At 43.1% G+C, this 22,596-nt stretch overlaps 1 protein-coding gene across 1 annotated transcript in view; it reads left to right on the forward strand.

Moving 5' to 3' along the window:
* Positions 1 to 2,751: 2,751 nt before the first annotated feature.
* Positions 2,752 to 22,596, forward strand: part of FHDC1 (FH2 domain containing 1) — a 37,010-nt gene continuing 17,165 nt past the window's right edge. Inside the window, exons 1-4 of the mRNA XM_048303998.1 lie at positions 2,752 to 2,824; positions 7,204 to 7,838; positions 14,690 to 14,751; positions 15,268 to 15,370. Of these exons, the coding sequence (XP_048159955.1) occupies positions 7,356 to 7,838; positions 14,690 to 14,751; positions 15,268 to 15,370 (648 nt within the window). The 5' untranslated portion in view covers positions 2,752 to 2,824; positions 7,204 to 7,355. The remainder of the gene's footprint in view (positions 2,825 to 7,203; positions 7,839 to 14,689; positions 14,752 to 15,267; positions 15,371 to 22,596) is intronic.

The following is a 22,596-nucleotide window of genomic DNA, read 5'->3' on the forward strand; positions in this document are numbered from 1 at the left end:
CAGTGTCTGTCTGATAACATTTCTTAATTAAGCGCAGAGATCAGATATAGAACAGAATAAACCCGAAACAACTTCTTAGTTCAGGTTTTCCCTGTTCTTGCTGTTTATGGCAGCATAAATCCATTGGTTCAGTTGGGAGCAGTTCAGCTATCAGCAGTGTGTTCCTGGTACTTAACAAATGGTGTGTCTTACTGTGCTAATTAAATAATTATACATCTTGCTGCCTTTTAAAGAATACTAAGGGCTGTAAATTCAAGCACTTAAGAGTTAAATAATGCTAACAACAAGTGTTGCCTGTTCAGTTTTGATTTACATTTCTTACATATGCGTATGCATCATGCTAGTTTTATGTGATGGTGGTAATTAATTGCAGGGTTTTTTGTTTTGAGAGTTTAACTAACAGAGTGCTTAATTTTGAAACCAAATATAACTTGGTTTTAATGTGATAGGAGTGTCACAATTAACTTTCTCTCCTACCTTTGTCCAAACTCTGTAGAATTGAGGGCTTGTAATGAAGATGATGACACCTTTTTTTCAGGTGGTATAAATTGCTTTATTTCCATTAGATCTGTTCAGTCATTAAATTTGTGTTCAGCCTAAAGACTTAGATGCTCTTTGTGCTCTGAAGAAAAGCAGAGTTTACAAAAGACAAGGTGGTTTTTTTTCTTCTCATAAGAAAAAAAGCCTTTAAAAAAGTAGTAATCTTGCAAACTGTTTTGAGCATTTCATTAACTAGAAATCTTAAAAAATTAACAATATGATTTGGTTTTGTAGTATACCAACTCATCTAAATGCTATCTGTTCTAGGGAGGTGCATTTGTTGTTTATTATAGGTGGGGCTGCTTGATCTACCTATTATTAAAGTTGCCTAATGCTTCCTACTGTAAAGACCTGTTTTCAGTTGTTTATAACTCCAATTAATTTTAGCCATGTGGGCAAAATATTTGCCTGTTGAGTGTTACATGTTTAGGTGAAAAAAAATCTGCTAAAAACTTAAAATTAATTTGCTAACATGTTTTGGAAAAGTTTGGGGAGAACAAACCCACAGGGTGAGGAAAAGTGAAGAGTTTAACTTCACATCCGGACTGGCTCCCAGGTTCTCTGCTGTCCTGTTTGGGTTCTGACTTTTTAAATACAATGCCATTATGCAAGTTTCTTGTTTGGCTTGCTCCTTCCGTCTTTTCGAGCAAGCGTTTGTGCTCATGACTGGCAGCAATGAAAACAAGTCCCTTTGGCTGCAGCACAAGCAGTTACAGTCCGAGCGGCAAAGCGCTTCCTCGCCGATGACCTCAGGGGTGACCTGACACTCTCGAGGAATGTCCATGCTGGCGCAAAGCTGAGCGTGTCCTCCCCAGCTGCTGCTAACCCTGCCAGGCAGAGATGTGTGCTGTGATGGGAATTGCCTTTTACTGCAGTTGAACTCTTTTCACTCAGTGAATTTTCAGCTTAAATGACTGGGTTCTGGCACTGCATTCCTTCAATTTTCCTTTTGTTCTAACATTATTTTTTAAAATTGAGGTGACTCAAGCAGGCTGTCTTGCCAGACCACTAGGTCAGATCTCTGGCTGCAGAACTGTGAGCAGGAATGGTGTAACCTCAGCGACCATGGGCCTGGGCTCCAGGCCTGGGGCCAGAGAAGGCCACCTGGTCTCCCGCTCTTCCTCTGGTTCCTGCCTCCCAACCCCTGAGCAGAGGCAATAGGACAGGTGAGGCGCTACACACTCAGGTAAGACATGATTTTGTCCCGCTGCTCCTGCCTTCCCATCCCTGTTTTTGCCAAGGTGTTTTCTCTCTCCTGTGCTCAGCTCAAAAGCTCTGGTGGCTTATTGTCTTGGGGTGACAATAAGCAAGACTGGAAGTGAGGGGGCTTTTTTCCTCCCTCCCTCTCTTCTCAGGAAAGGAAGAGTTTCTGCCTTTGGAATTTGCCTTCTGTAAAAAGGAGTGTTGAGGTGTGTGGGTGAACTATTTACTGACTTGAGTGAAGTTCTTCACCTTTACTCTTCCTGGGAAAATGGGTTTATTTTATAAATAGGATTCAATATCTTGAGAAAGTATTTTAGAACCATTTGCATTTGTTTGCTGTCTTATCAGTGGATGGTACTTTGGCTTTCGGGTGTCCACAACTCACGTGCGCTGCTACCTGGAGCGCTGTAACCCAGGGCTGTGATCACATCTTAAATTCGTCTGCACGTCTCTCACACCGTCCGCTTTGGAGACACAAGGGGCCCGTCTTGCCTGCCTGCTTCCCCCGAGCTTGCAGGGCTGAGCCGGCGGGGAGCGTCCGGGTGAGGGATGCGGAATGGACCGAGGGATGCGCTTGCTCGGGAGCACGGGCAGAGGGCGAAAGGCTTCAGCCGTGGAGAGGAGCCCGTTCCCTCCAGCCAGGCGTGCTGCCGGTAGCACCGCTGTCCTGTTTCTATAGAAATAGTTGCTGTGAGTGCGGTGACAGCGTCCGGGCAATGATGGATGGATATGTGGATGGATCAGCTCAGCCGGAGCTGGCTTAGACCCAGTGCCCCCGGAGGCGCCACTGCGCATCTCCGCTCGCCGCGGCGGAGGCACCGGCGCTGGGTCGCGGGTCGCTCTCCTCCCGCACGGGCGTTTCGGTGGCGCGGGCCGGGCAGGGTAGATCGGAGCGCCGCTGCCCCGCGGCCGGGCCGCTCCGGGCTCCGCCGCCGTCACCGTCACCTGCCGCGGCCCCGCCCGGCCGCGCCTGCGCTGCCCCGCCCCGCGCTCGGCGGCGCGGCCGGCCCGGGCGCGATGGGAGGAGGCGGCGGCGGCGGCACCGGACCGGACTGCGCCGCGTGCTCCCGCGGGCGCGGAGGTGAGCGGGGGGCGCGGGGACCGCCCGGCCGGGCGGGGGCTCCGCGCTGCCGGGGGCGCGGCCGGGCAGCGCAGGGGGGGTTGCCGTCCGCTTGCGGGGGTCCTTCGCCGCCTTCCCGGGGTGGCAGAGGGGGGAGCGCTCCCGGGCAGACGGACTCCCCTTCCCGCGGGACCCCGAGTCCGGCCGGCCCCTGCCACGGCGGGAAAGCCGCTGCCGCCGCTCCTCTCGCACGGCGGGGCGGGCGCTGTCCCGGACGGCCCCGGCTTTCTCCGGCGGAGCGAGCGCTGCCCCCGCCACGTCCTGCGAGGGACAGCGGGGTCGGGCCGCTCCCGCCGAGCCCGAGGGCGCGTATCGGGGCGCCGGGGTCCGGCGGGAGCCCGAGGGCAGCGGGCGCGGTGTTACCCCGGGTGCAGCCGAGCCGCCAGCGCCCTCCGCGCTGCCCCCTGGCCTGCGGTGTCGGTGGAAGGGAATTACGGAGCGAGGATCTGCGTCGCGGCCCCTCGGGTGGTCCCGGCGGCAGGGCCCCCTCAGGGGCGCGTGGGCACCTCAGCCAGACACCTGCTCCGCGCGGAGAGCACGGCGGTGGGGCTGGGCGCTGCTCCCCTGGAAGCCCTTTCCCTGCGGCGGGGCGAGCGCGGCCCCTGGGGAGCCCGAACAAAAAATAGCCGGAGTGGATCCCCCTGGCCAAGCCCCGTCAGGTCCCTGCCTGGCCCGGGCCGCTGCCCCGCGCGGGTGCCCAGCCCGGGCCGGCTGGCAGGGATGCGGTGCCCTACAGGGCTTTTGTGGGATGCATTGAGTGGGGAAGTGCGAAGTCGCTGTATCGCGTAAGCTGCGTGTTCTTTGTAACCTGCACGTTTTGGCAGGATCGGGGGCTGGTTATCGGCGTTTGCAGCTTCTCTGTCTGCAGTCAGCAACTAGTTGCTCCGTTTGCCTCTTTGGAGGGTTGTTACTGAGACACAGACACCCAAATGCTGTGGTTGGGCTCGGCGTTGTTCTCATGAGAACTTGGAGGGCGCCTGATACAGAAACGTGGGCAGGGGAGAACATAAGGTGTGGGTTAAAGGGAGTCGTGTCTTGCAGCATGAATTATGAAATGCCCTTCAGTGCATCGTGCACTTCACCTGTTAATTTGTGTATGCAAACACAATCTCTGTCCGTCTCAGTGGCAACTGCCTTTTTTGCAAGAAACAAATTACTTTAGAGTGCTTCTCTTCTTGCCTGGGGAGAAAGTTGTTCCCACCCTCTAACTTTTAAATTACATTTCCAAGTTAGATTAGCTTGGCTAAAACAATGAATGAGACAAAGAAATAAAATATTTCTGTTATGCCAAATATGGACACAATTAAAACGTGCAGTAAAGCTGTTACTTTAGAGCTTTGGTGCTTCTCGGGCTGTTTTGGATAACAAACATACAATAATGAGGTATAATTGCGACATCTTAAACGTTTGTTCTTTGGTCCATTTTTTTTTTCCCCCTTTAATCCTTTGAAAAGTGTGCAGAGGCTCCTTAGGAGTTAAAATTTTGCTTGGCTTCTATTACGCATCCCAGTCCCAGCGAGTCTTGGTAATCTGTAGTTCACAGTTGGAACGGCTGTGTTGTTCCCCACCTCCTCTTGCTGTGCTTCCTGCTCAGAGGCACCTGCTGATACCAGCAAGCAGCCCAGAACCTGTCCTAGCTGCCAGCTTCTCTCCTCTCCCACCCACGGTAATGGTGGGAGCCTCCACTGGGAACAACTTCGAGCTGCTTCTCCAGAGAGGCAGCACGAGAAGGGAATTCTGACCAGTCTCCTGGTATCTTTGGTAACTCGAGACCGCCATCCTCTTACAAGCAGGTGACCTCTGTCACCTGGATTGTGCTTATCTGTCAGAAGACAAAGCTGAATGCCAGCCTTTATGCTGTGCCTTTTCCTTTCATGCCTTCCTTCCAAATACTGATTCCTCCCCTTTCCTGGTTCTGGCTGACTGTTACCTCATCTAAAGCAGTACAGGGCTCGTTGGATTGAAAACAGTTTTTCCTGTTCTATCTGTCTTTACATCTAGGTTGGGATGTTTTCTTCCCCGTGTCTTCTCCACTCCTTTCACTAGGAGTGTCTCTTGTCTAGCTCAGAAGGACTCAGGTCTGAGATCAGTCGTTTTCCACTCTTGTGTATTAGTGCTGGGACTCTGATGATTCATTGCCTGCAACTCTGTTTCATTAGGATTTGATCCTGTTTTTCCTAAAGCATATGGATTTATTGAAAGTTTCAAAATGAGGTTCTTGAACATTGCCTGGGGGGCATGGTTGGTCAGTCTGTCTGTCTGTCTCTTTTTTTTTTTTTTTTTTTTTTTTTTTTTTTTTTTTTTGGTGGATGTGTGGGAACCCAAGTTAGAAAATAATAATGTTGAATACTGCTTTGTGATGGTGGAAAACTAGCTAATACATTTTTCATTTTTAAATAAGTAGTAGGGAGGAAAAGTGTTTTTCCTAGTTGAGTATTTCTTTAAATTAATGCAACACTTCATTGCTTTGAATGGTTAATCTCTTTCCACCACCTTGCACCTGCTTTTTTATGCCTCTCTGCTTCTATGATCATGAACTTGGGAGGAGAGGTGTGAACATACAGAGCCCTGTAATAGCACCTGGGTATTAATGCTGACTTAAATTTGAAACACTCTATCCTGATCCACTTTCTTTGTAGCTTCTCTCCTTTTTACCATGCCATTGAAATATTTTCCATCACTCCTGTGATTTAAACCTCATACAGGTTTTTATATATGTTTTCTATTCTTGTAAACACCCGGCTAACGTAAGGTGTAAGATTAGAAAATCCGAAGCAGGAGAGAGGAGTTCATTGCTACCTGTGCAAGCTTTTGAGAAGAAAAGGTACAGTGGATGATTTTGTGTTCTTTTCCATTGACTTCAGTGAAGCTGTGAGTGGCTGAGTCCTTGCAGACCAAGAGAGAATTTGCCCTAAGGCTCATTTCTATGATTTGGATCTGTTTGTTCGTGTACAGTCTAGTGATGGATCTCTGGCAAAAACACTGAAGTTTTTTCATCACCATTATACAATGTCAAATTGATCTGGGTTGCTATTAGCTCCATGTGAACCCTGCTGAGGAGGCATACCGCTAAGCCAGTGCCAAATTTCTGATTTGATGTTGTTCTTGTGCCAGTGCATTAGTTGAACTTGAGCTTTTTCTGTTGAATTTTCCTGTGACTGCTTTTTGCTCAGGGGCTGTCTGTCTCCTATCTGAGTTTGTATTGTGTGGTATCTTTGAATTTTAAAATTGTTTTTTTGTAAATTCCGTTTTGTTTTTGAGATAGCTTCCAAATTTCCATAAAATCATGAGATTCCTCACTGGTATGTATTTGAAAAGCTTTAATTTGTTTTCTCTGAGACTTTTGAATTAAATCTGTTTCAATAGATTTGGCTTATCAAAATTGTGGGGTTTGTGGAAGTCATGCTCTTATTTGAAGATTTGCTGCTAATAACAGCATTTTTATTTAGAAGGAATCTGTGTAAGAAAAATGCTAAAACCCATTGTGATTCTTTTAAAGTTGTTTCATGGTAATCTACAGGTAAAAACTCTCCTAATTATTTAAAGCTTTGCATATGTTCAATGCTTAGGATGTATAGGGTCCTGTTTCTACCAGCTTCTCTGTCCTTTCTCTCTGTTATTGAGCTGGCTCTGTTAACCTAGATGCTGAAGTAAATTATAAAGGGCAGCTTAATCAAACTGTGGTCTTTCTTCTCTGAGTGTATTTTGGGAGGTAGTGTAGCCAGACCAGTAATACTGTAAGTTTGTGCTCAGCAAACATAGAGACTTTAGGGGCTACACACTATTTTTTCCCTTATTGACAATCGTATGAAAAATAGAAAGGCTAAAAAAGTACTACATTAGCCTAGATGGTTAAATCATCAGCATATTGTTAGGTATTTTAATGCAGTTTGGATTTGAACCATGAATTCAAAGGATTTAAACAGGGTCTGTTTGATCCAGTTAATCCAGTACCATAGTTAGAACTGTGTGCAGTCAGCATTAAAAGCATATCTGAAATTAGCAGTGGAATAATATTTGTTTTAATAATTTGAGATAAATATATTCTCTTACAAAATTGCTCTGAGCTGAGATTAACAGGTAGTTTTGGTACCTACTGTGGGTGATTTAGAGGTATTCTTACTTCTATACGTTCTTGAAATCTAGGCACCTAAAGCTGTTTGAAATCTCGGTGTGGATAAATATTAAACAATTGCCCTGTGAAAGACTTTTGATTCACTAAATTTTCCTTCTGGATTGAGAACTTGATAGCCATTGTACCTTAGATTTGGTGTCTTTTCAGTGCAAGGGACAATGTCCAGTGTCTGTGATCTGAGTGTCCCTATTGTCCTTTGTTGCAGGTTGCGGAGATGGTACAGTCCCCTCTTGTGCTGCTGCTGCTGCTGGCAGATAGGGTTTGAGAGGGCGTGATCCCAGTGGCTGCTGCGCTGACTGTTCAATGTTTCAAACCCATCCAAGGAAGTAACACTCTCCTCTTCAGGGAGGCTGTAAAATGCATGTTATGAATTGTCTCTCCTTGGTCAATGATAAAGAAAATGGGGCTATTCCAGTCGCAACGGGATTAATGAGCGAGGATACGACGGCAGCACCTCAACTTTCTCAGCCTGCAGCATCACCGCCCCCTGCGTCATGTCCCCTCACAAGGGCTCCCCCGGCCCCTCCGCTCCCCCCGGGAATGCCGCCCCCGCCACCCCCCCCTCCTCCACTGCCTGGCCCCAACATACCTCTGCCTCCACAGCTGGTAAATGGGCACGACAGCCACGGCAAAAAAAAACGAATGCGGAGCTTTTTCTGGAAAACTATCCCTGAAGAGCAAGTCCGTGGTAAAAACAATATCTGGACAATTGCTGCAAGACCACAGTATCAAATTGATACAAAGACAATTGAGGAACTTTTTGGGCAGCAGGAAGAAGCCAAACCCCAGGACTCCCGAAACCGATCTTTAAAGTCTTCGTTTAAAGAGACTAAAGAGGAGGTAAGAATTGAAGTAAAACCTCTTTTTTTACATAATGCTGTAGGAGTTGATGTGAATTCTGCCTCGCCTTTGTCTCTTTCTCTGTCATGTTTCATCCTTACGGCAAATTTGTCTTGATTCAAAGGAGAGGGGAATGATGGGAAGCATAAACTCTTTGTTCTTGGTGGCACATATTTGTTTTTCAAAGACCTAACTGTGTTTTATTATTTTAACTTGCTAAGTGCTGTGATTTGATCACCTGTTAAAATAAATATGAATAAGTGGAGAGAGCTGAAAGCATCTGTATTTACTCATGTTGGATGGCCTGTGAGTTTCCAGTGTGGAACACAATTGTATTGTCTTTTCAGCTCTTCCTCTATGTCTGTGATGCAAACAAGGTGTTGTACATGCAAACATGTACCAGGCAGGAGAGAAGAGGGTCCTATTTGCAAGGGTTAATGCTGTATATGCCCACAGTGTCCTCGAGGCATCAGGAAGGGAAGTATGACACCAAGGACATAGAACATAATATTGTGATTAAGAGTACTTGTTATTTGATAATTTTAAAGTTTCCACTTTCATAAGCATGACTTTCATGCTAAGGAAAATTTTATTTCATCTTCCCTGCTTTTTCTGGACATGAAGATAACCTTCCAAGAAGGTCTGAAGATTGCCACTGATTTCTGTTCTGGTGGCGAGGAGTGCTCTGTAATGAGTACTCTCAGGTTCAGACACTCTCCAGGGAACTGATAAGTAGCTTTTCTAGTTCTTAAATCCTCGTTTATAGACAGCCTCTTTGTGACGCCTGAATTGAATTGTCTCAAGTGATCTTTCTCTGAAGTAATTGGAGGGCTGAAATGCAGATTTAATCACTGGTGTGTGTCTGCATACGTGTTAGCTTGTAAACAAAATACGGAGGGCATGAGGCTAAGAGATGTAGCAATGCATCAATTTTTAGTGAGAAAATAGGTACCTGAAGTTGCTGATATCTTGCAGGACTCAGGAGATGTCAAAATAAGATCAGAAGGGACAAGATGAGAAACCAGTGCACTGATAGCATGCATGTTGTACATATTAAAATTAAAGGTTTAAAAAGGCATGTGTATTGCAGGCTCTGAAACCCTGACATTGGGAAGTAGTAATTGGGGCCATCATCAGAGGTAGTCGTTAACCTCTGCGCTGTTTTCAGGCTATGTTCATCTTTGAATCAGGAGTGTGGTGAGTGGACTTCCTGTGCCATGTGCAGATGTACAGAGCTCCGGCCTCCTGTGTTTCCTCAGAAGCTCCCCCTTTCAGGACTGCTGTGTGATAAAGATCTAGTTCTATTAAATATTACAATAAGTTTCATAAACTGAACGTGGCCCATAGAGTGCAGTAGGTGGGTCAGAGAAAACCCCAGTGTGCTCCAGAACTCAATGCAATGTTAAAGATTAAAATCAGAGGCCTGCAAAACCAGGGATTCTCCAAGATACAATGCCTTGGAAACAAAACCCTGCCTTGCTAAAAGTTACTAGTTTTGTTTGTCTGTCTGGATGTTTGTTTGTCTGATCTGGTGGTGCAGTGTATTTGCCCTGCTTGATGCCTGTGCACGCCCGTTCAGGGCTCCCACGGTGACTTTGCACGTGGCAGGTGACGAGGCAACAGGACTTGCCTCTGAGTGATGCCCCTTGAGTGACAAAACTCACTTAGCTCGCTCGCTAAGCTTTGTCAAGCATGCTGCAGCAGTGTGTCAAACAGTGGTGAGCAATTTCTGATGTGTTAATGGACTTTGCAGTCCTATCTGCTTAGGGAGGAGGGAAGGAGATAATCCTTCCCTCCTCAGATGCTATGTGTTATTGGAAGTGCGGAAGTACAGATGCGCAGCAGCTCACGTGCTTAACCCTGCTGCAGGCATGGTTCAGCAAGGGGCTGGAGATCGGAGGCCCAGGCCTTGTTTGTGACTCCTGCCACTGGTGCTGTCTGCTGCCAGCACTTGTTTTAATGTGGGATGGTTATCCTCAGCTTGCCCTGGTAAAACCTACAGAGGCTGACAGGAGCTGGGGGCAGGCTGAGGTGCGCAGAATCAGTGTGACCTTGTGGAGAGCGTGTTAGTGTGGGGCTGAGGGAGCTCTAGTTCTGTTTGTGGCAGTGTTGCTGGCCAGCAGGGGCAGGTGGACAAGACATTTTGTGTTTCAGGTACCTCTGTTCCTTTTGTGTAAAACACGGTTGATTTTAGACAGTGCTTTATGGTCTAGCAATGAAAACTGTTCTTTGAAGTTTACATAATGGAATTAGCCTAGCTGGCACAGTATATTAGCAATGAATTTTCAAGATAATTTCAAGTGCATAAACTCAACTTTTGCTTAGATCCAAATCTGAAAAAAATAGCACATGTCTGAATTGCTGTGCAGAAGTGCATGGCCAGAGAGTGCACTGTTGTCACTATGGGGTCCCTCTTGGTGCAACGGTGAAGTTTCCGTGGAAGTGGTGAAGAGTTACTCTACAGCCAGTGTTGAGGGCATTGCCCCAGAGACTGTGGAGGAGATTTGGGGTTTCATACCTTTGCCAGAGATCGCTGTTGATTATGAAATCATGAGCAGTTTTGGTAAAAGTTCTACACATGTAAGGCTTACAAGACTGCATGTCCTTCTAATTCCTCACTTGACAGTGATTTATACAGGGAATTTAGATGTAACATCATCGTTATAACAGAAGTCCCTTTTGACGTTTGAGTCAAACTCCTACAGCAAATGCTTTCCTTTTTGTAAACAAGCCCTCACCAAGCCCTTAGGAGATTAATTAACATGTTTCCTTCACTAAAGGCTTAATTTGCCCTATGGTTCCATGTAATTTGAGGCTCTGAAAAATAGGGGGTGCAAGATTAAGTTTACACACCAATTTACTTTCCCCATTCTTCAGTGGTGTCCCAGTGTGGCACAACATACACTCACCCAGGCTGTCATCAGCCTGGCAGCGGAGTGGGCAGAACAGCTTCTGGTTAGCCTGGGGAATTAGTCTTGCTTTCTCCTTCAAACTGTGTCTTTGCTCCTGTCTCTCACCTCACCCCATCTGTCTGCTGGCTCTGGACAGATATTGGATAATATAATGCAGATACTGCACCCTCTGTAAACATACTTAAGCAGCTCAGCAGAGTGCTGTGAGGTTCTTAGTTTGTTTTCTGCTGCAGTAGTCTTCTGCTCTTTGGGTGAGTTTTGATGACTTTGTGAAAGAGTGCAGTGAATTCAAGAACCTGTGCAAGGGGATAGCGAGAACAGAGAGGAGGAAGATGGAAGAAGTGAACAGAATCTCTCTTGTCCCCTCCCCTAGATATGCCCTCTCTCTGTTTTCCCTGTGCCTGCTCAGATGCTCATTCCACCTTCTTGAGAGCTGATTCAACCTGTTAATCCAGTGAAGAACTAACAGCAAGAACCAGATGAGATGAGTGCCAGTACCTGCCTAAGAGAGCAGGCTGGGAACGTGACAAGGGAGGATGACACGGAGTGGGACAGCGCTTTAGTAAGCTGCTAGGTTCACTCTGCTGCACCGTGACTCCAGGCATGGAGTGATGAGTAGTGTGTTGTAATGTGAAGTGGAAGTTGAAACAGGAAGTTATTTATATCCTACCTGAACTTCAGCACCAAACCTGAGCCACCAGGCTGTTCCACGCTTGCTATAATTTGTAAACTGTATCCCACCTTGTGAGCCCCCATTGTTCTTATGCGAAGAAAGCATACAATGTTTTGTTTTACTGATCTGTTAAAGTAAATCCACTTTGTCATGTTTCTGTTCTTCATTGATGATTTCATGGCAAGAAACTTCTGTTCCATTTCTCCAGTCACTACAAAGTCAGTTTTGATGTGGGTCTTTTTGTGTCTCCCAGGACACTCCTCTGAATCTTTTGCATTGATTACAAATTTGTGTTGGGGTTCAGGAGTAGATATCCTCTTACCATCAACTCAGCTTCACCGTGGTATTCAGGCTAATTTTCCCCTTCTCATAGTGCCTTGAAAACTGAATATGTCTGTGGTGGATTAACATTTGTCAAACTAAGGCCTGTTATTGTGTGATCTGTGCCCACTGCAGATTTTGGAAATGTGCTGGGTTGAATACTCTGGTGATGAAAAGCAGATTCATGAGTAAATTGCTGTCCTTGGTTTAAAGATTGCACTGTTTATAAAGCAGAGGTGGCAAGTGTCTGACCTGTGATGCTTTGCATTGGATAGCAAAGTGCAGGTGTGGAGATGGTGGAAAGTATCTGAGAGAATTGCAGTATTTCCGGTTTCAGAGAGTAGAAGATGAGAATGGAGAAAGCTCTCATGAATTTATCTAAATTCATCTAAATCATAAGAAACCGTATGAGAGGTTTTTTTTGCTGTAGAGAATCCCAGTGAGACTAGGAATGCCTGTTCTCAATTCTCAGTTACAGTCCAGTGTAATTTTTTGAGTCAGGAAGTCCGGGGGTATTACTGGTGGACAGCACTTCAAAGCCTCTTTGGGTGGTGAACAGAGCCCTGAAACGTGCAGTGCCGGCAGCAGTGTGTGAGCAGAAGACAGGAACAGACTGAGCAGAATTTAGAAAAAGCTGCGGTAATGTTTAAAGGGTAAAAAGCAACAGCAGACAGTGCTCTGCATGAGCGAAATCAAATGAAATCTCAGTGGAGAAGAGTAGACATTGTGAACAGATGTTCAGGCTGAGGTTATGAATCTAATATGTAACTGAATGTGAGATGGAAGATCGTGTATTTGTGTGCAAGGAGTAGGAACTTGTATTTATGGAGTGTCTGCCAGGTTCCCCTTTTCTCCTCCTTGTGCTCCCATCTGGAAACTCCTCGAAGGTAGTTACATAATGACAGCATTTTCAAACACTTTTGATAAGCTTGAAGTAGACACCAAGCAAAGAGTGACCAAAAACTGAGCCTTGTTCTGATTGTGTGCTTAAACAAGAAATCAGGGGAGAAATAGAGTACAGTCATATACAGAGCAAGAAGTGTGTGTAAAATCCTGGTACTTGAGAACAGCTATGACATTTTTATGTTGTGCTGATAAGACAAATGCAGCTGTGTATGTTCCCATCTGTTGTTTTCTTCAAGGGGAGATATTAAAAAAAAAAAATTCTGTAATTTGTTTGAAGTTGTACTGTAAATCTGAGTTGTGCCATGGAAAACAGAGGTTTACTCAGCTGACGATCAGTCTTCTTGTAGCAGTTACTGACTGTGATTTAAAAAATGTGCACAAGATTAACTCTGAGTATGCTTAAATACCCCAAACAAACCAAAAGCCAAATGATGGTGAAGCTTATAGGCTTAAAGTAGTACAGAGAAATCAGAGAATTAGGGGTGACCGGAGCAACTGGAGACTGGAGCTACAGTTAGAGAGGTCAGTGAGAGGTCCCTGCAGTAAAACATTTGAAAAAGATTAGATACTGCAGGGGGAGAGATAGTTGAACCTGTCCTGTGTTAAGGGGCTTTTCCTTAATGATCTGTTGGGGGCCCCTCAGCTCTTACGATAACAGGAGAATAAACCACAATCTGTCCCCTTATCTCTGCATATGCTAAAACTGAAGGTCTTCAGGCTACCAATCATCTAATTAAAACTAATATGCTGATATTTCCTGTGTTTTCTAGTCTTTGCTGTTTTCAGATGAGAGGAAATTCCAGGATTTCAGAAAACTTTTCGATATGACTCACTATTTCAGGAGAGGTGTATGTTGAGGGTAGCCCATTAATCATACCTTTATTTTCACTGTCACCAGCTGACTGCAGGCTAATTCAATTTCGTGACAATGCCAATGTTGCATTTATATATCTACTTCTAATCTGAGCACTGTTACAAAGGTCAAAATGCCTTTCCAGTTGTCAAAACCACAAACAGCATGCGAGTCCAAGAGTAGTCTAGAACATCTATATGTACTGAGCTCTTTTATTGTAGCAGTCAGGTGGAACTGTTAAGGTGAAACAATTCTCTTGTCCTTGTAAATCTCATGACTTTTGTAGCTGTTATCACTAGAATAGCTGTGGTAAAATTTTAACCTTAAGGACACAATTTGCTGAAACAGGGCAAGCCTCTCAGGTTTAAACTTGTATGCTGGTACAGGAAGAAAAACTAGTATAAAAGAGGCACTTTTATTTAAAAATTTTTTACAAAATTAGGGGAGAATATTGCAGGGTGTTTTGTTTGGTTTTTTTCCCCTCTGCCTAATCCTCAGAATTGTACATGTAAGATGATACAGCAAACCAACTTTGAAATACAAAGCTGGGAGAGACTGTTATTTTATTATGGATTTCTGTTTGCTTCTAGGTAAAGCAAACAGTTTTGAGCATCATCTGTTTCAGGGTTTGATTCAAGATTGACTTACTTATCTTCCCCTGAATCAGTGTGGCTGTTAGTTGGCATGAATTAAATCAGTAATGCACCTGACCTCTGCTTAGAAATCCCATCCTCACATTTGTCAGAAAACCTCTGAATTTACATGGGTTTTGAAGTGCGGTGTTCACTAATCTTGGGGCTTTCAAATGCAATATAGTGTATTACTGCATAAGCAACATTTTGTAGATGCAGGGTTATGAAATAAGCAAGAAGAATGTTTTTACTTTGTAATGAAATAGAAATATTGATTCCTTCCTTCCTTATATGTTGCTATGGAATTTTTTGCTTCACTTGGAAAAAGGTGATGTGAGTGTGCTGTGTATTTCTGTGGTATAAACTAGTTTTGCAGTATATAAGTATATATAATATATATTTTGCAGTTGATAAGAAGTGACTGTATATTTATTTGGCCTGGGATTTGGTGGCAACTGCAAACAGTTACCTGTAGCAATTTAAGAAATGATATCTGCATTATACGCTATTTTCTTAGGTATTGTTAGATTAATCTCTCTTGCTTTCTCTCCCAGGTTTCCATTTTGGATGCAAAACGAAGTATGAACATTGGGATATTTCTCAAACAATTCAAAAAGTAAGAATTCTTTGTGGTTCTCATAAAATATATACGTTGTGTTCTGTTCCTTGTGGAGTTTTCAGTTTTATGTCGTTTTCTCAAAAGTAATTTGACATAATTTGTTTTCTAGTATGTTTAGTTTTGAGCGCCTTTATGACTTAGCAGCAAACATTTGGAGTTTGCTGATGTTAACCAGTTGAAGGGAGTTTTCAGGTATGGTTAAGGGAAGCCTCATGTAACCTCTTGTAACACTGCCCATGAACTGCCTTTCCTCTCTTTAGAAACAATTAGGAAGGGGCAATGTGAGGAACTTTTTTAAGAGCGAGCTGTTTCACTGCTGCCTGTATTCACTGATAATGTCGCCCTTTAATAAAGGCATCACCGAAATGGTGTTGGAGCAGCGCTGCTGTGGACACTGATGCATCCACAACCTCTTTATAACTCTGTTGAGTAGCCCAGGCATGGCTTTTTGAATCTGTGCAACTGTTCACCCTGCAAATGTTAGAAATGTATATGCTCAATTGTTTTTTCAAGGTCTGCCGAATCCATCATTGAAGATATTTATCATGGAAGGAGTCAGCCCTATGGTCCTGAACTGCTACATGAATTTCTTAAATTGTTACCAGAAGCAGAGGAGGTAAATAATGGTTTTACGTGGAACTTACTTTTGGTAGAATTTTGCTTACTGGGATTCCAACGTGAAGCTCTGTAAAACAGGAATCTCAATGCCTTCCTGAGGGTAGGGAATAGGGAACCACTGAGTGCAAAAATTTAATCTTCATTTGTCTTGTGGTATTGAGGTCGCAGTGTAGTCATTCCCTTCACATCAAGTAATTTGACCTGCTTTTAGGGAGCTGATAAGACATTTTTTTGTTTTTATGATGTCCCTTTTGTCCCATAGACAGCAAGACCTGGAACCTTCCTATGTGCAGGTAACTGCTCTAGGGAGGTCAGAAAATTCAGAATCCAAGTATATTCTAAGCAAACAAATTTCCCTTCTTTGGCACCTGCCTCATGCTTTCTCATTGCAGTGCCTGTGAGTTGGATATTGGTAGCCCTGTGCTGCTGCCTTTTTGCCATCTGGTTCACTGCCTGCTTGGTGCATCTGGGATCTGTCTGTTCCTGGGCCTGGTCACTGGGTTCCAATAGTGCAGCACCCATGGAATTTGCTACCATGGCTTAGAGTGCTCAAAGGAGACGTGTTAGAAGGCACAGAATTACTAGCATGACCTTCTCAGTGTTCCTGTGATCACCGTATGACCAACATCCAAGAGCAGCTTTTCCCCTTCCAGTCCCAAACTTCAAGTCTATTTACATGATTAAAGAGGTGAAGCTCCATCAACTGACCTAGGAGCCCTGCTTAATGATGTACAGTTCCTTGGCTGCTCACTATTGGCACTGACCCATTTGTATGTACTTGAGAGAAATGTAAACCACAAACCTGACAAAATTAGCATTAGAATTGCCTGAGTGCTTCACATCAAAGTGAGTGACTGAAACTTGGGAAATTGCTAAGTTAAGGTCCACATACAGATCAACCTCAACTCACATGCTTTACTATTTCAAGGTCATACTGTCAAAGCACTTTGTTTCCTCTGTACAACAGCAAATCTCAGGTCCAGTCATCAGTAGAACATGTTACAATCTTTGCTGTCAAATTTATGACCCTAAATTGGGCTGCCTTTGCAGAGAATCTTGTAAAAATTGTGTTATTTTATACTTGATTAATGTATCTCTTAGAGTTGGGGGGATATCAACAAGTGGAAAGGTAATTAATAAAAAAAAAAAATAGGTGACAGTAGTTCTGGGACCTCAAAACTATTCCCTCTTCCCTCTTTGTTTGCATTTTAGTACATATTCCATTATATAAACAGAACTTATCTCCTTCCTCTGAAAGTCAGAGAACAATGGAGTGCTCACTTGAAAGAGAGTGACAAAGTTAACTTGGTGTATAGTCAGAAAATTAGACTGAAAGAAAAGTACTTTTTCTTCTTTTCCTCTTTCTGGCTTAGATCTTGGTTGTTATTTTATGACAAGTAGAAAATCTTTCTATTAATGTAGTCTATGTGATATAAGTGTTGTCATTCAGCTAGAATTGTAATGTAAGTTGTTGAACTTTATCAATTTTGTCTGCAATGCTCAACTGGATGCATTAGCTACCCAATAGGTACTGCTAAGAGTAAAAAGGTGTGTTTATTGATTTGACAACAGGTCTGTCCCTCAAGATCGTGGGGCCAGAGAACTTACTAAGTGCTTTGAAGGAGTCACTTGAGAAATTAATGGAAGATATTCTGTGATACAGGAGAGTATTAGAAATTGAGGGGTATCAGACATGAGATTTGTTGCTGTTCCCATGGGAAGGCTGGAAAGAGGCTACTTTCCAGTGTGCAGGTGTTTGTATGTATTTAATTGATTTCATGCATCAGAAAAAGGAAATTGTTTAACCTTTTTGGATTTTTCCCCTTGAGAGCTGGGTGGGTGGTGGCAGGCAAGACAGGGAGAAAATCCTGAATGGAAGGGACTGATGATTCTGCTGGTATGGAAAAATGTTTCCATGCCTTCACGTCTTCATGCTTGATGTGGCCAAGGAATAAGTGGGTCCAGTAAGTCGCTCACTACAGTGGCTCCTAAAATTTTAGTGTAGGCAGTTAAAAAATTTGTTCTTTTTAGGAGCCTCAGAGCTTTTTATTTCTTTTTCACTATTTTCCCCCTAAATGTATGTTCATTGTTCTCGTGCTATGTCCCCTTAGTTTTTCTTAGTTTATTGCCTGCCTCCTAGTCTGAATAGCTGTCTCCTAGAATAGTGATTCACCATTTGCTAAGGGAAAGGCATCAGAAGTTTACGGCCCCATATACAAATAATCCAGAATCACTAGAGATACCAGGTGAAGTGGTGTTATTTGTTCTGCTGTTCCCTCTTCTGTTTAATACTCCCTTATTTCTTTTTGCCATATCACATGAGATACCTTTGGCAAGCTGTCATCACATTGGCCTTGCACAATGTTGCACCCATCCTCAGCAAGGATTCCCTGGGATTGCCCTTAAGATACTTCCTGTTCTCCTAAAGACCTGCTTTGTTGTTGTAAGAGTTGGCAATTACTCTGAGCAGAGACTTAAGCACTCCGATCCTAAAAGGTTAGTGGCTGTTCAGTTACCAGGGCAAACTGTCTCGTGTAACCGTGGGTGGGCTTCTGCAGTTCCTCTCTGTATGCCCTTTGCAGTAGCTCAGGTATTTACAGTCACATTTGCCTGTATGCACAGGTTTCTTGCAAGCTGGACGGAGAGCCAAGTGCCTTCTGCTAGGCTTGTGCTCTGCACCAGTAACTGTGCTTTGAGATGTCCTCTGCTTTTTCTTTTCCATTTTACCATAAATCCTTAAACTGTAAAAGTGAAAGGAGGGAGAGGAATGCCATTCCTGCTCATAGCTTTAGCAAGGGCAACTCTGGACTATTTTGTTTCTTCTTTTTTACCAAGAAGTTTAAGTTTACAGTTTACCTACTGTGAATAAACACCAGCTTTGAACTCCAATCGTATCTTCTCTAGAAGTGTTGTGATACACAGTCACATTACATGAATGTGCCCCTGGTCACTTGTTTGACGTTTTTGACATATTTTAGATCATTTCAGTTTATAGTATCTCAGGCACCTGAGATGGTATTCGAGATTTTTGACAATGGAGGCCAGGACTAAAAACTTGGACTAACAAATACATTTAACATCTGTTGTCTTTAAAATTATTCTAAATGCAGTACTGTAATGTGGCAACTCTATTTGCATGCAGAAATAGGTGTCAGTACTACTAATTTTCTAGCTGTTTTCTATGAAAAATCCCAGCAGCTATCAAAGCTGTTGAGATTTTTGCATGTAAATGGCAAATACCAGCTCCTTACTGAATGTTTTTCTCAAACTGAATAAGACTATTATTGACATATTGGCACTGCTGTGAAGTCTTTCCTACAACTTAAAACGTTTGGGTATTTTCAAATGTTTAATTTGAAAAACTTGACAAATACTTGAAGCTGGCCATCATGGAGCTTGCCGCAAGGCTCCGCTCAACGTTTTGTTCAGGGCTGTTTGTGGGTGTATGGCCTGGCCACTATACAGTGGTTAGAAAAAAGTCCAAGCAAATGTATAAAAATTCTCAACACATTAACAAGTAGGGTAAGATCACTGATTTTGTTTAAGCCGTCTTAGATGTCCTGCTGTTTGTACCATACTGTGCTTAGAAGTTTTTTAAGGAGAAAGAAACACCTATTTGGAATCTCATCTGCTTCATCCCTTTTTTCAGTTTGGTTTTTTTTCCAGGGAACCTTGACTGAAGCACTGGTCTTCTCTGCTGTATCACTTCTGAAAAGATTCCTAGCTGTTTCTGAATGATATCCTGTTGAAATGGCTGACAGCTTTAATTTACTGGAATCCTGACTAAAGCAGAGAAGAAGCTTTTAGCTGCTTTTATGTGCATATCATTGCAGTCTTCAGCAGGCCCAGACTGGAAAAGCTGAGAGAGTCCAGTGTTTAACGAGCTAGAGTAGCCAGAATTTGTACTTAAAATATATACAGAAGAGCGCATATAATACTGGCAGTCAGCTCACCTACACACATGCACGCCCAGGTTATCAACACAATGTCTTAACTTCCTTAATAATGTCTCAAGCCTGTCCTTTGCTTGTGTGCTCTGATTTCAAACCCTGGTCATCCGTCACCTGCTTTACTGGAACAGCTCTACCCTTTATGAACCCTGTCTGTAGTTAACTGCTCCCTCCTTTCCTCAGCTAGTGCTTTACAGGGCAGACCATCCTTCAGAGCTTTCATCTCCTCTTCATTTTTTGCCCTTTATGATTACCTGCAGGTTTTTCTCCATTTCGTTTTATCATTTGCTGATAGTGGTTTGCCACTGCCCAGGCTTGTGAACCCCATGGTGCCTCACTCCCTCATCCATCAGCTGGTTTCCCACATGCCCTTGCAGTTGGATTCCACTGTGATGCCTTTTGGGGCTTTGGTATTTTTTAACTCTCTTTTTTGTTAGTGTCCTGATTATTTGCAGAGGTATGGACATATTAAATAATAATTAAAAAACCACAGAGAAAATGTTTATTCCTCTTCTTCAAAGCTCCTGCATAGATACAAGATCTGCAAGGTACCTGTTGTATGCCATAAAGTAAAATCCCAGTATAAGTGCTACTGGTAGCTCAAAAATTACCAAGAACTTGAATACAGTAGCTTTCGTGTCTGCAAGGTATAATGACATACTTGCAATGGGCATCTCTACTGGAGTTGTTCACAAATCAAATCAAAGATCAGGCTTTCTATGTTTCATAACTGTTCTTGAAATAAAGCAAATTACAGATGTGAGAACCTTGTGTATCTAAAATCAGATTTAGTGTGCATGGGCATGCATGGACAGTGCAAATGCATATTCCATATACAAATATAATGAAAAATTAAATTAGTAGCTCTGCACCCAATTTGAGTAATACAGAGCTGAGCATACAATGTAATTATGCTCTCTTGCATACACACATTACACTGCCATATCTCGGTACGTGCCTGCCTACTCTTGTGGAAAAGTTTTGTTGTGCTTGAAGAGAGGAGGTCAAGGCCAGAACTGATAGGATTATTCATTAAAATTTTATAATAAAGCACATTTTTTAGCTCTCTTGTGTTCTCGGACTAATTATAAACCTATCTACTATATCTGTTAACATGATTAATAGTGAACATAGTTGTCAATCCCCATAGTTTCTTTGCAGCTCCTGGCTGCAATTGGTATTTGAATTTGACTCCCACTTCTGGGAGCCATCAGAGAATCTTAGGTTTTCTTCCGGAATACTTGGACAATATGGCAGCAGCAAGTAGAGACAGTCCCATGGGATTTTGAATAGTCTCCCTTGGAATGTGTAATGACAGACATCCAAAATGTGTTCCTGTAATTTTTAGCTTTGGGGTTCAGAAGTTGGTTTTTTTAGTTTATTGGTAGTGTTGATAAAGTCAAATAACTTTTTTTTTCCCCCCGCATGGTGAGAATTATTTTTCAATTATGAAATTTTTAAGAAAGAGGGAACACAAAAATTGCTATCCTGTCTTTACTGTAGCTTCTTCCCAGACTACTTACTGTTTTAAGGCCAAGATAAGAGATTATTTAGTCTTGTCTGTGAAAAACTTAAGACATGTATGGAGAACCAGGCTATGTTTGCCAAATTCCATGGTGAAAAGGACCATACAACTCTGTCATGTTCCTGTTTTGTCTGTTTGTGGAATGGGTCACTGTTCTCCACCATCCTAGGGTTTTGGGCTTCTTGGGTGAGCTGCCTTGATGCTTCTTACAAAGGTAGTTTGGGATATCTAAGGAGGAGACAGTGTTAGGGTTAGGCGGTAGATGTAGGCTGGGAAAAGTGTAAGCAGGTGGTGAGCACATTTTTGTTTCAAGTCTGATGACACAGACTTTCTTCTGGGTTGACTATTGGCCAAAGCTTTCTGCATAGTGACATTCACACCCCATCCTACCCATCAGAAGGCAGGCTCAGTCAATGTCTTCTGTTGTGCATGTGTAGGAATGTTCCTCCTCTGAACTAATTCTGGGATTTAGAATCCCTTGTACCACTTCAGGCGTTTTTCCTACTAGGGTAGAAGAAAGAGGTTTTCATCCAGTGCATGTAAAACTAAAATTCCACATAGAAAACATTGATTGCTACTTACTGTTGAAAGTATATTTAAATATAGTACTGGTAGCATGAGTAAGTTAATATTCCTGTGAGTGCCTCAGGATCTCTTCTTGTTCACTTTTTGTATATTTAAGTCTTCAAATTGCATCTTCCTATAATTACCTGTGGCTTATATGCTATGAATTTGGTGAGGTGGCGTGGGTTTTTTTGGTGGGCTGCTTTTCTTTCTTTCCTCCCTCTCTCCCATATCTGAATGCCTGTATCCTTTTCAGGCAAAATCTGATGTTTGCAAGATACTAAAATGAGGTTGGAGAACTTGCAGGCTTTTTTGTTTAGGTTGCAGACCACTATTTTTGGGAAGCTAGGTTAAAGAACACCTTTAAAGACTGAGATAGGAGACATCTCCCACTCCCCACTTAATGATGTAGAAAAAGTGTTTATTTTGGGTTTGTTTCTTGCTCGTTTAACACCTTAGAATTACCAGGAATGTCAAGTCTGGTCTTTCCTGTTTTTTTGTTGGCAGACTTCTTGAATTACTCAGTAAATTAGGAGTTTTCTCAGGCCTAAAAAAAATGGGTATGCTGTTTATCTTTAGAAGGAGCTTTTGTCTGAGTGTCTTGAGTTAAATAGGGGTCTGGCAGTGTTAGGAAATGGAGTTAGATAGCCTGAATAAAAATTGCTCTCTGATTAGAGGTCTCTTTCTTGGTCATAAGAGTTTGTTAGGTTTTTTCCCTGTTCATTTGTTTGTTTATGTGTTTTTTAATTCGAAAGGAAATTCTTTTTTATTCTGGGTTTAATTCGTATTTTTTGTTTTCTCTTTCTTTATGTGTTCTCAGCATTTCCATTTTTTATGATGTGGAAAAATGGGAATAAAGCAGAAAAAAGCTGTTAAAAGAATCCTTTTCTGCTACTAGTTCAGAACCCTGATTTGGCATTGCATATTTGTCTTTCACTACAGATCAATTACTTTTTTACTGTCAAAGCAGAAAAATACCTGAAGTGATTAATTTGTAGGCTGATTCTTTAAAAAAAAAGTTGTGTATATCTTGCTAAATCATGGCAGCTGGGTAACTGTTGATGCCCTGGTGTAGTGTCCCTCTCTCGAATAGCGGAATATGCTTTCTAAAACTGAAGACCGTCTGTGTAAATGTGGTTGTGAATGGGCTTTAAGTGTGATGTTACACACAGGAAGGATGATGGG

The sequence above is a fragment of the Corvus hawaiiensis genome, chromosome 5 (genome assembly GCF_020740725.1).
Source record: "Corvus hawaiiensis isolate bCorHaw1 chromosome 5, bCorHaw1.pri.cur, whole genome shotgun sequence".
Taxonomy (NCBI): Eukaryota; Metazoa; Chordata; class Aves; order Passeriformes; family Corvidae; genus Corvus; species Corvus hawaiiensis.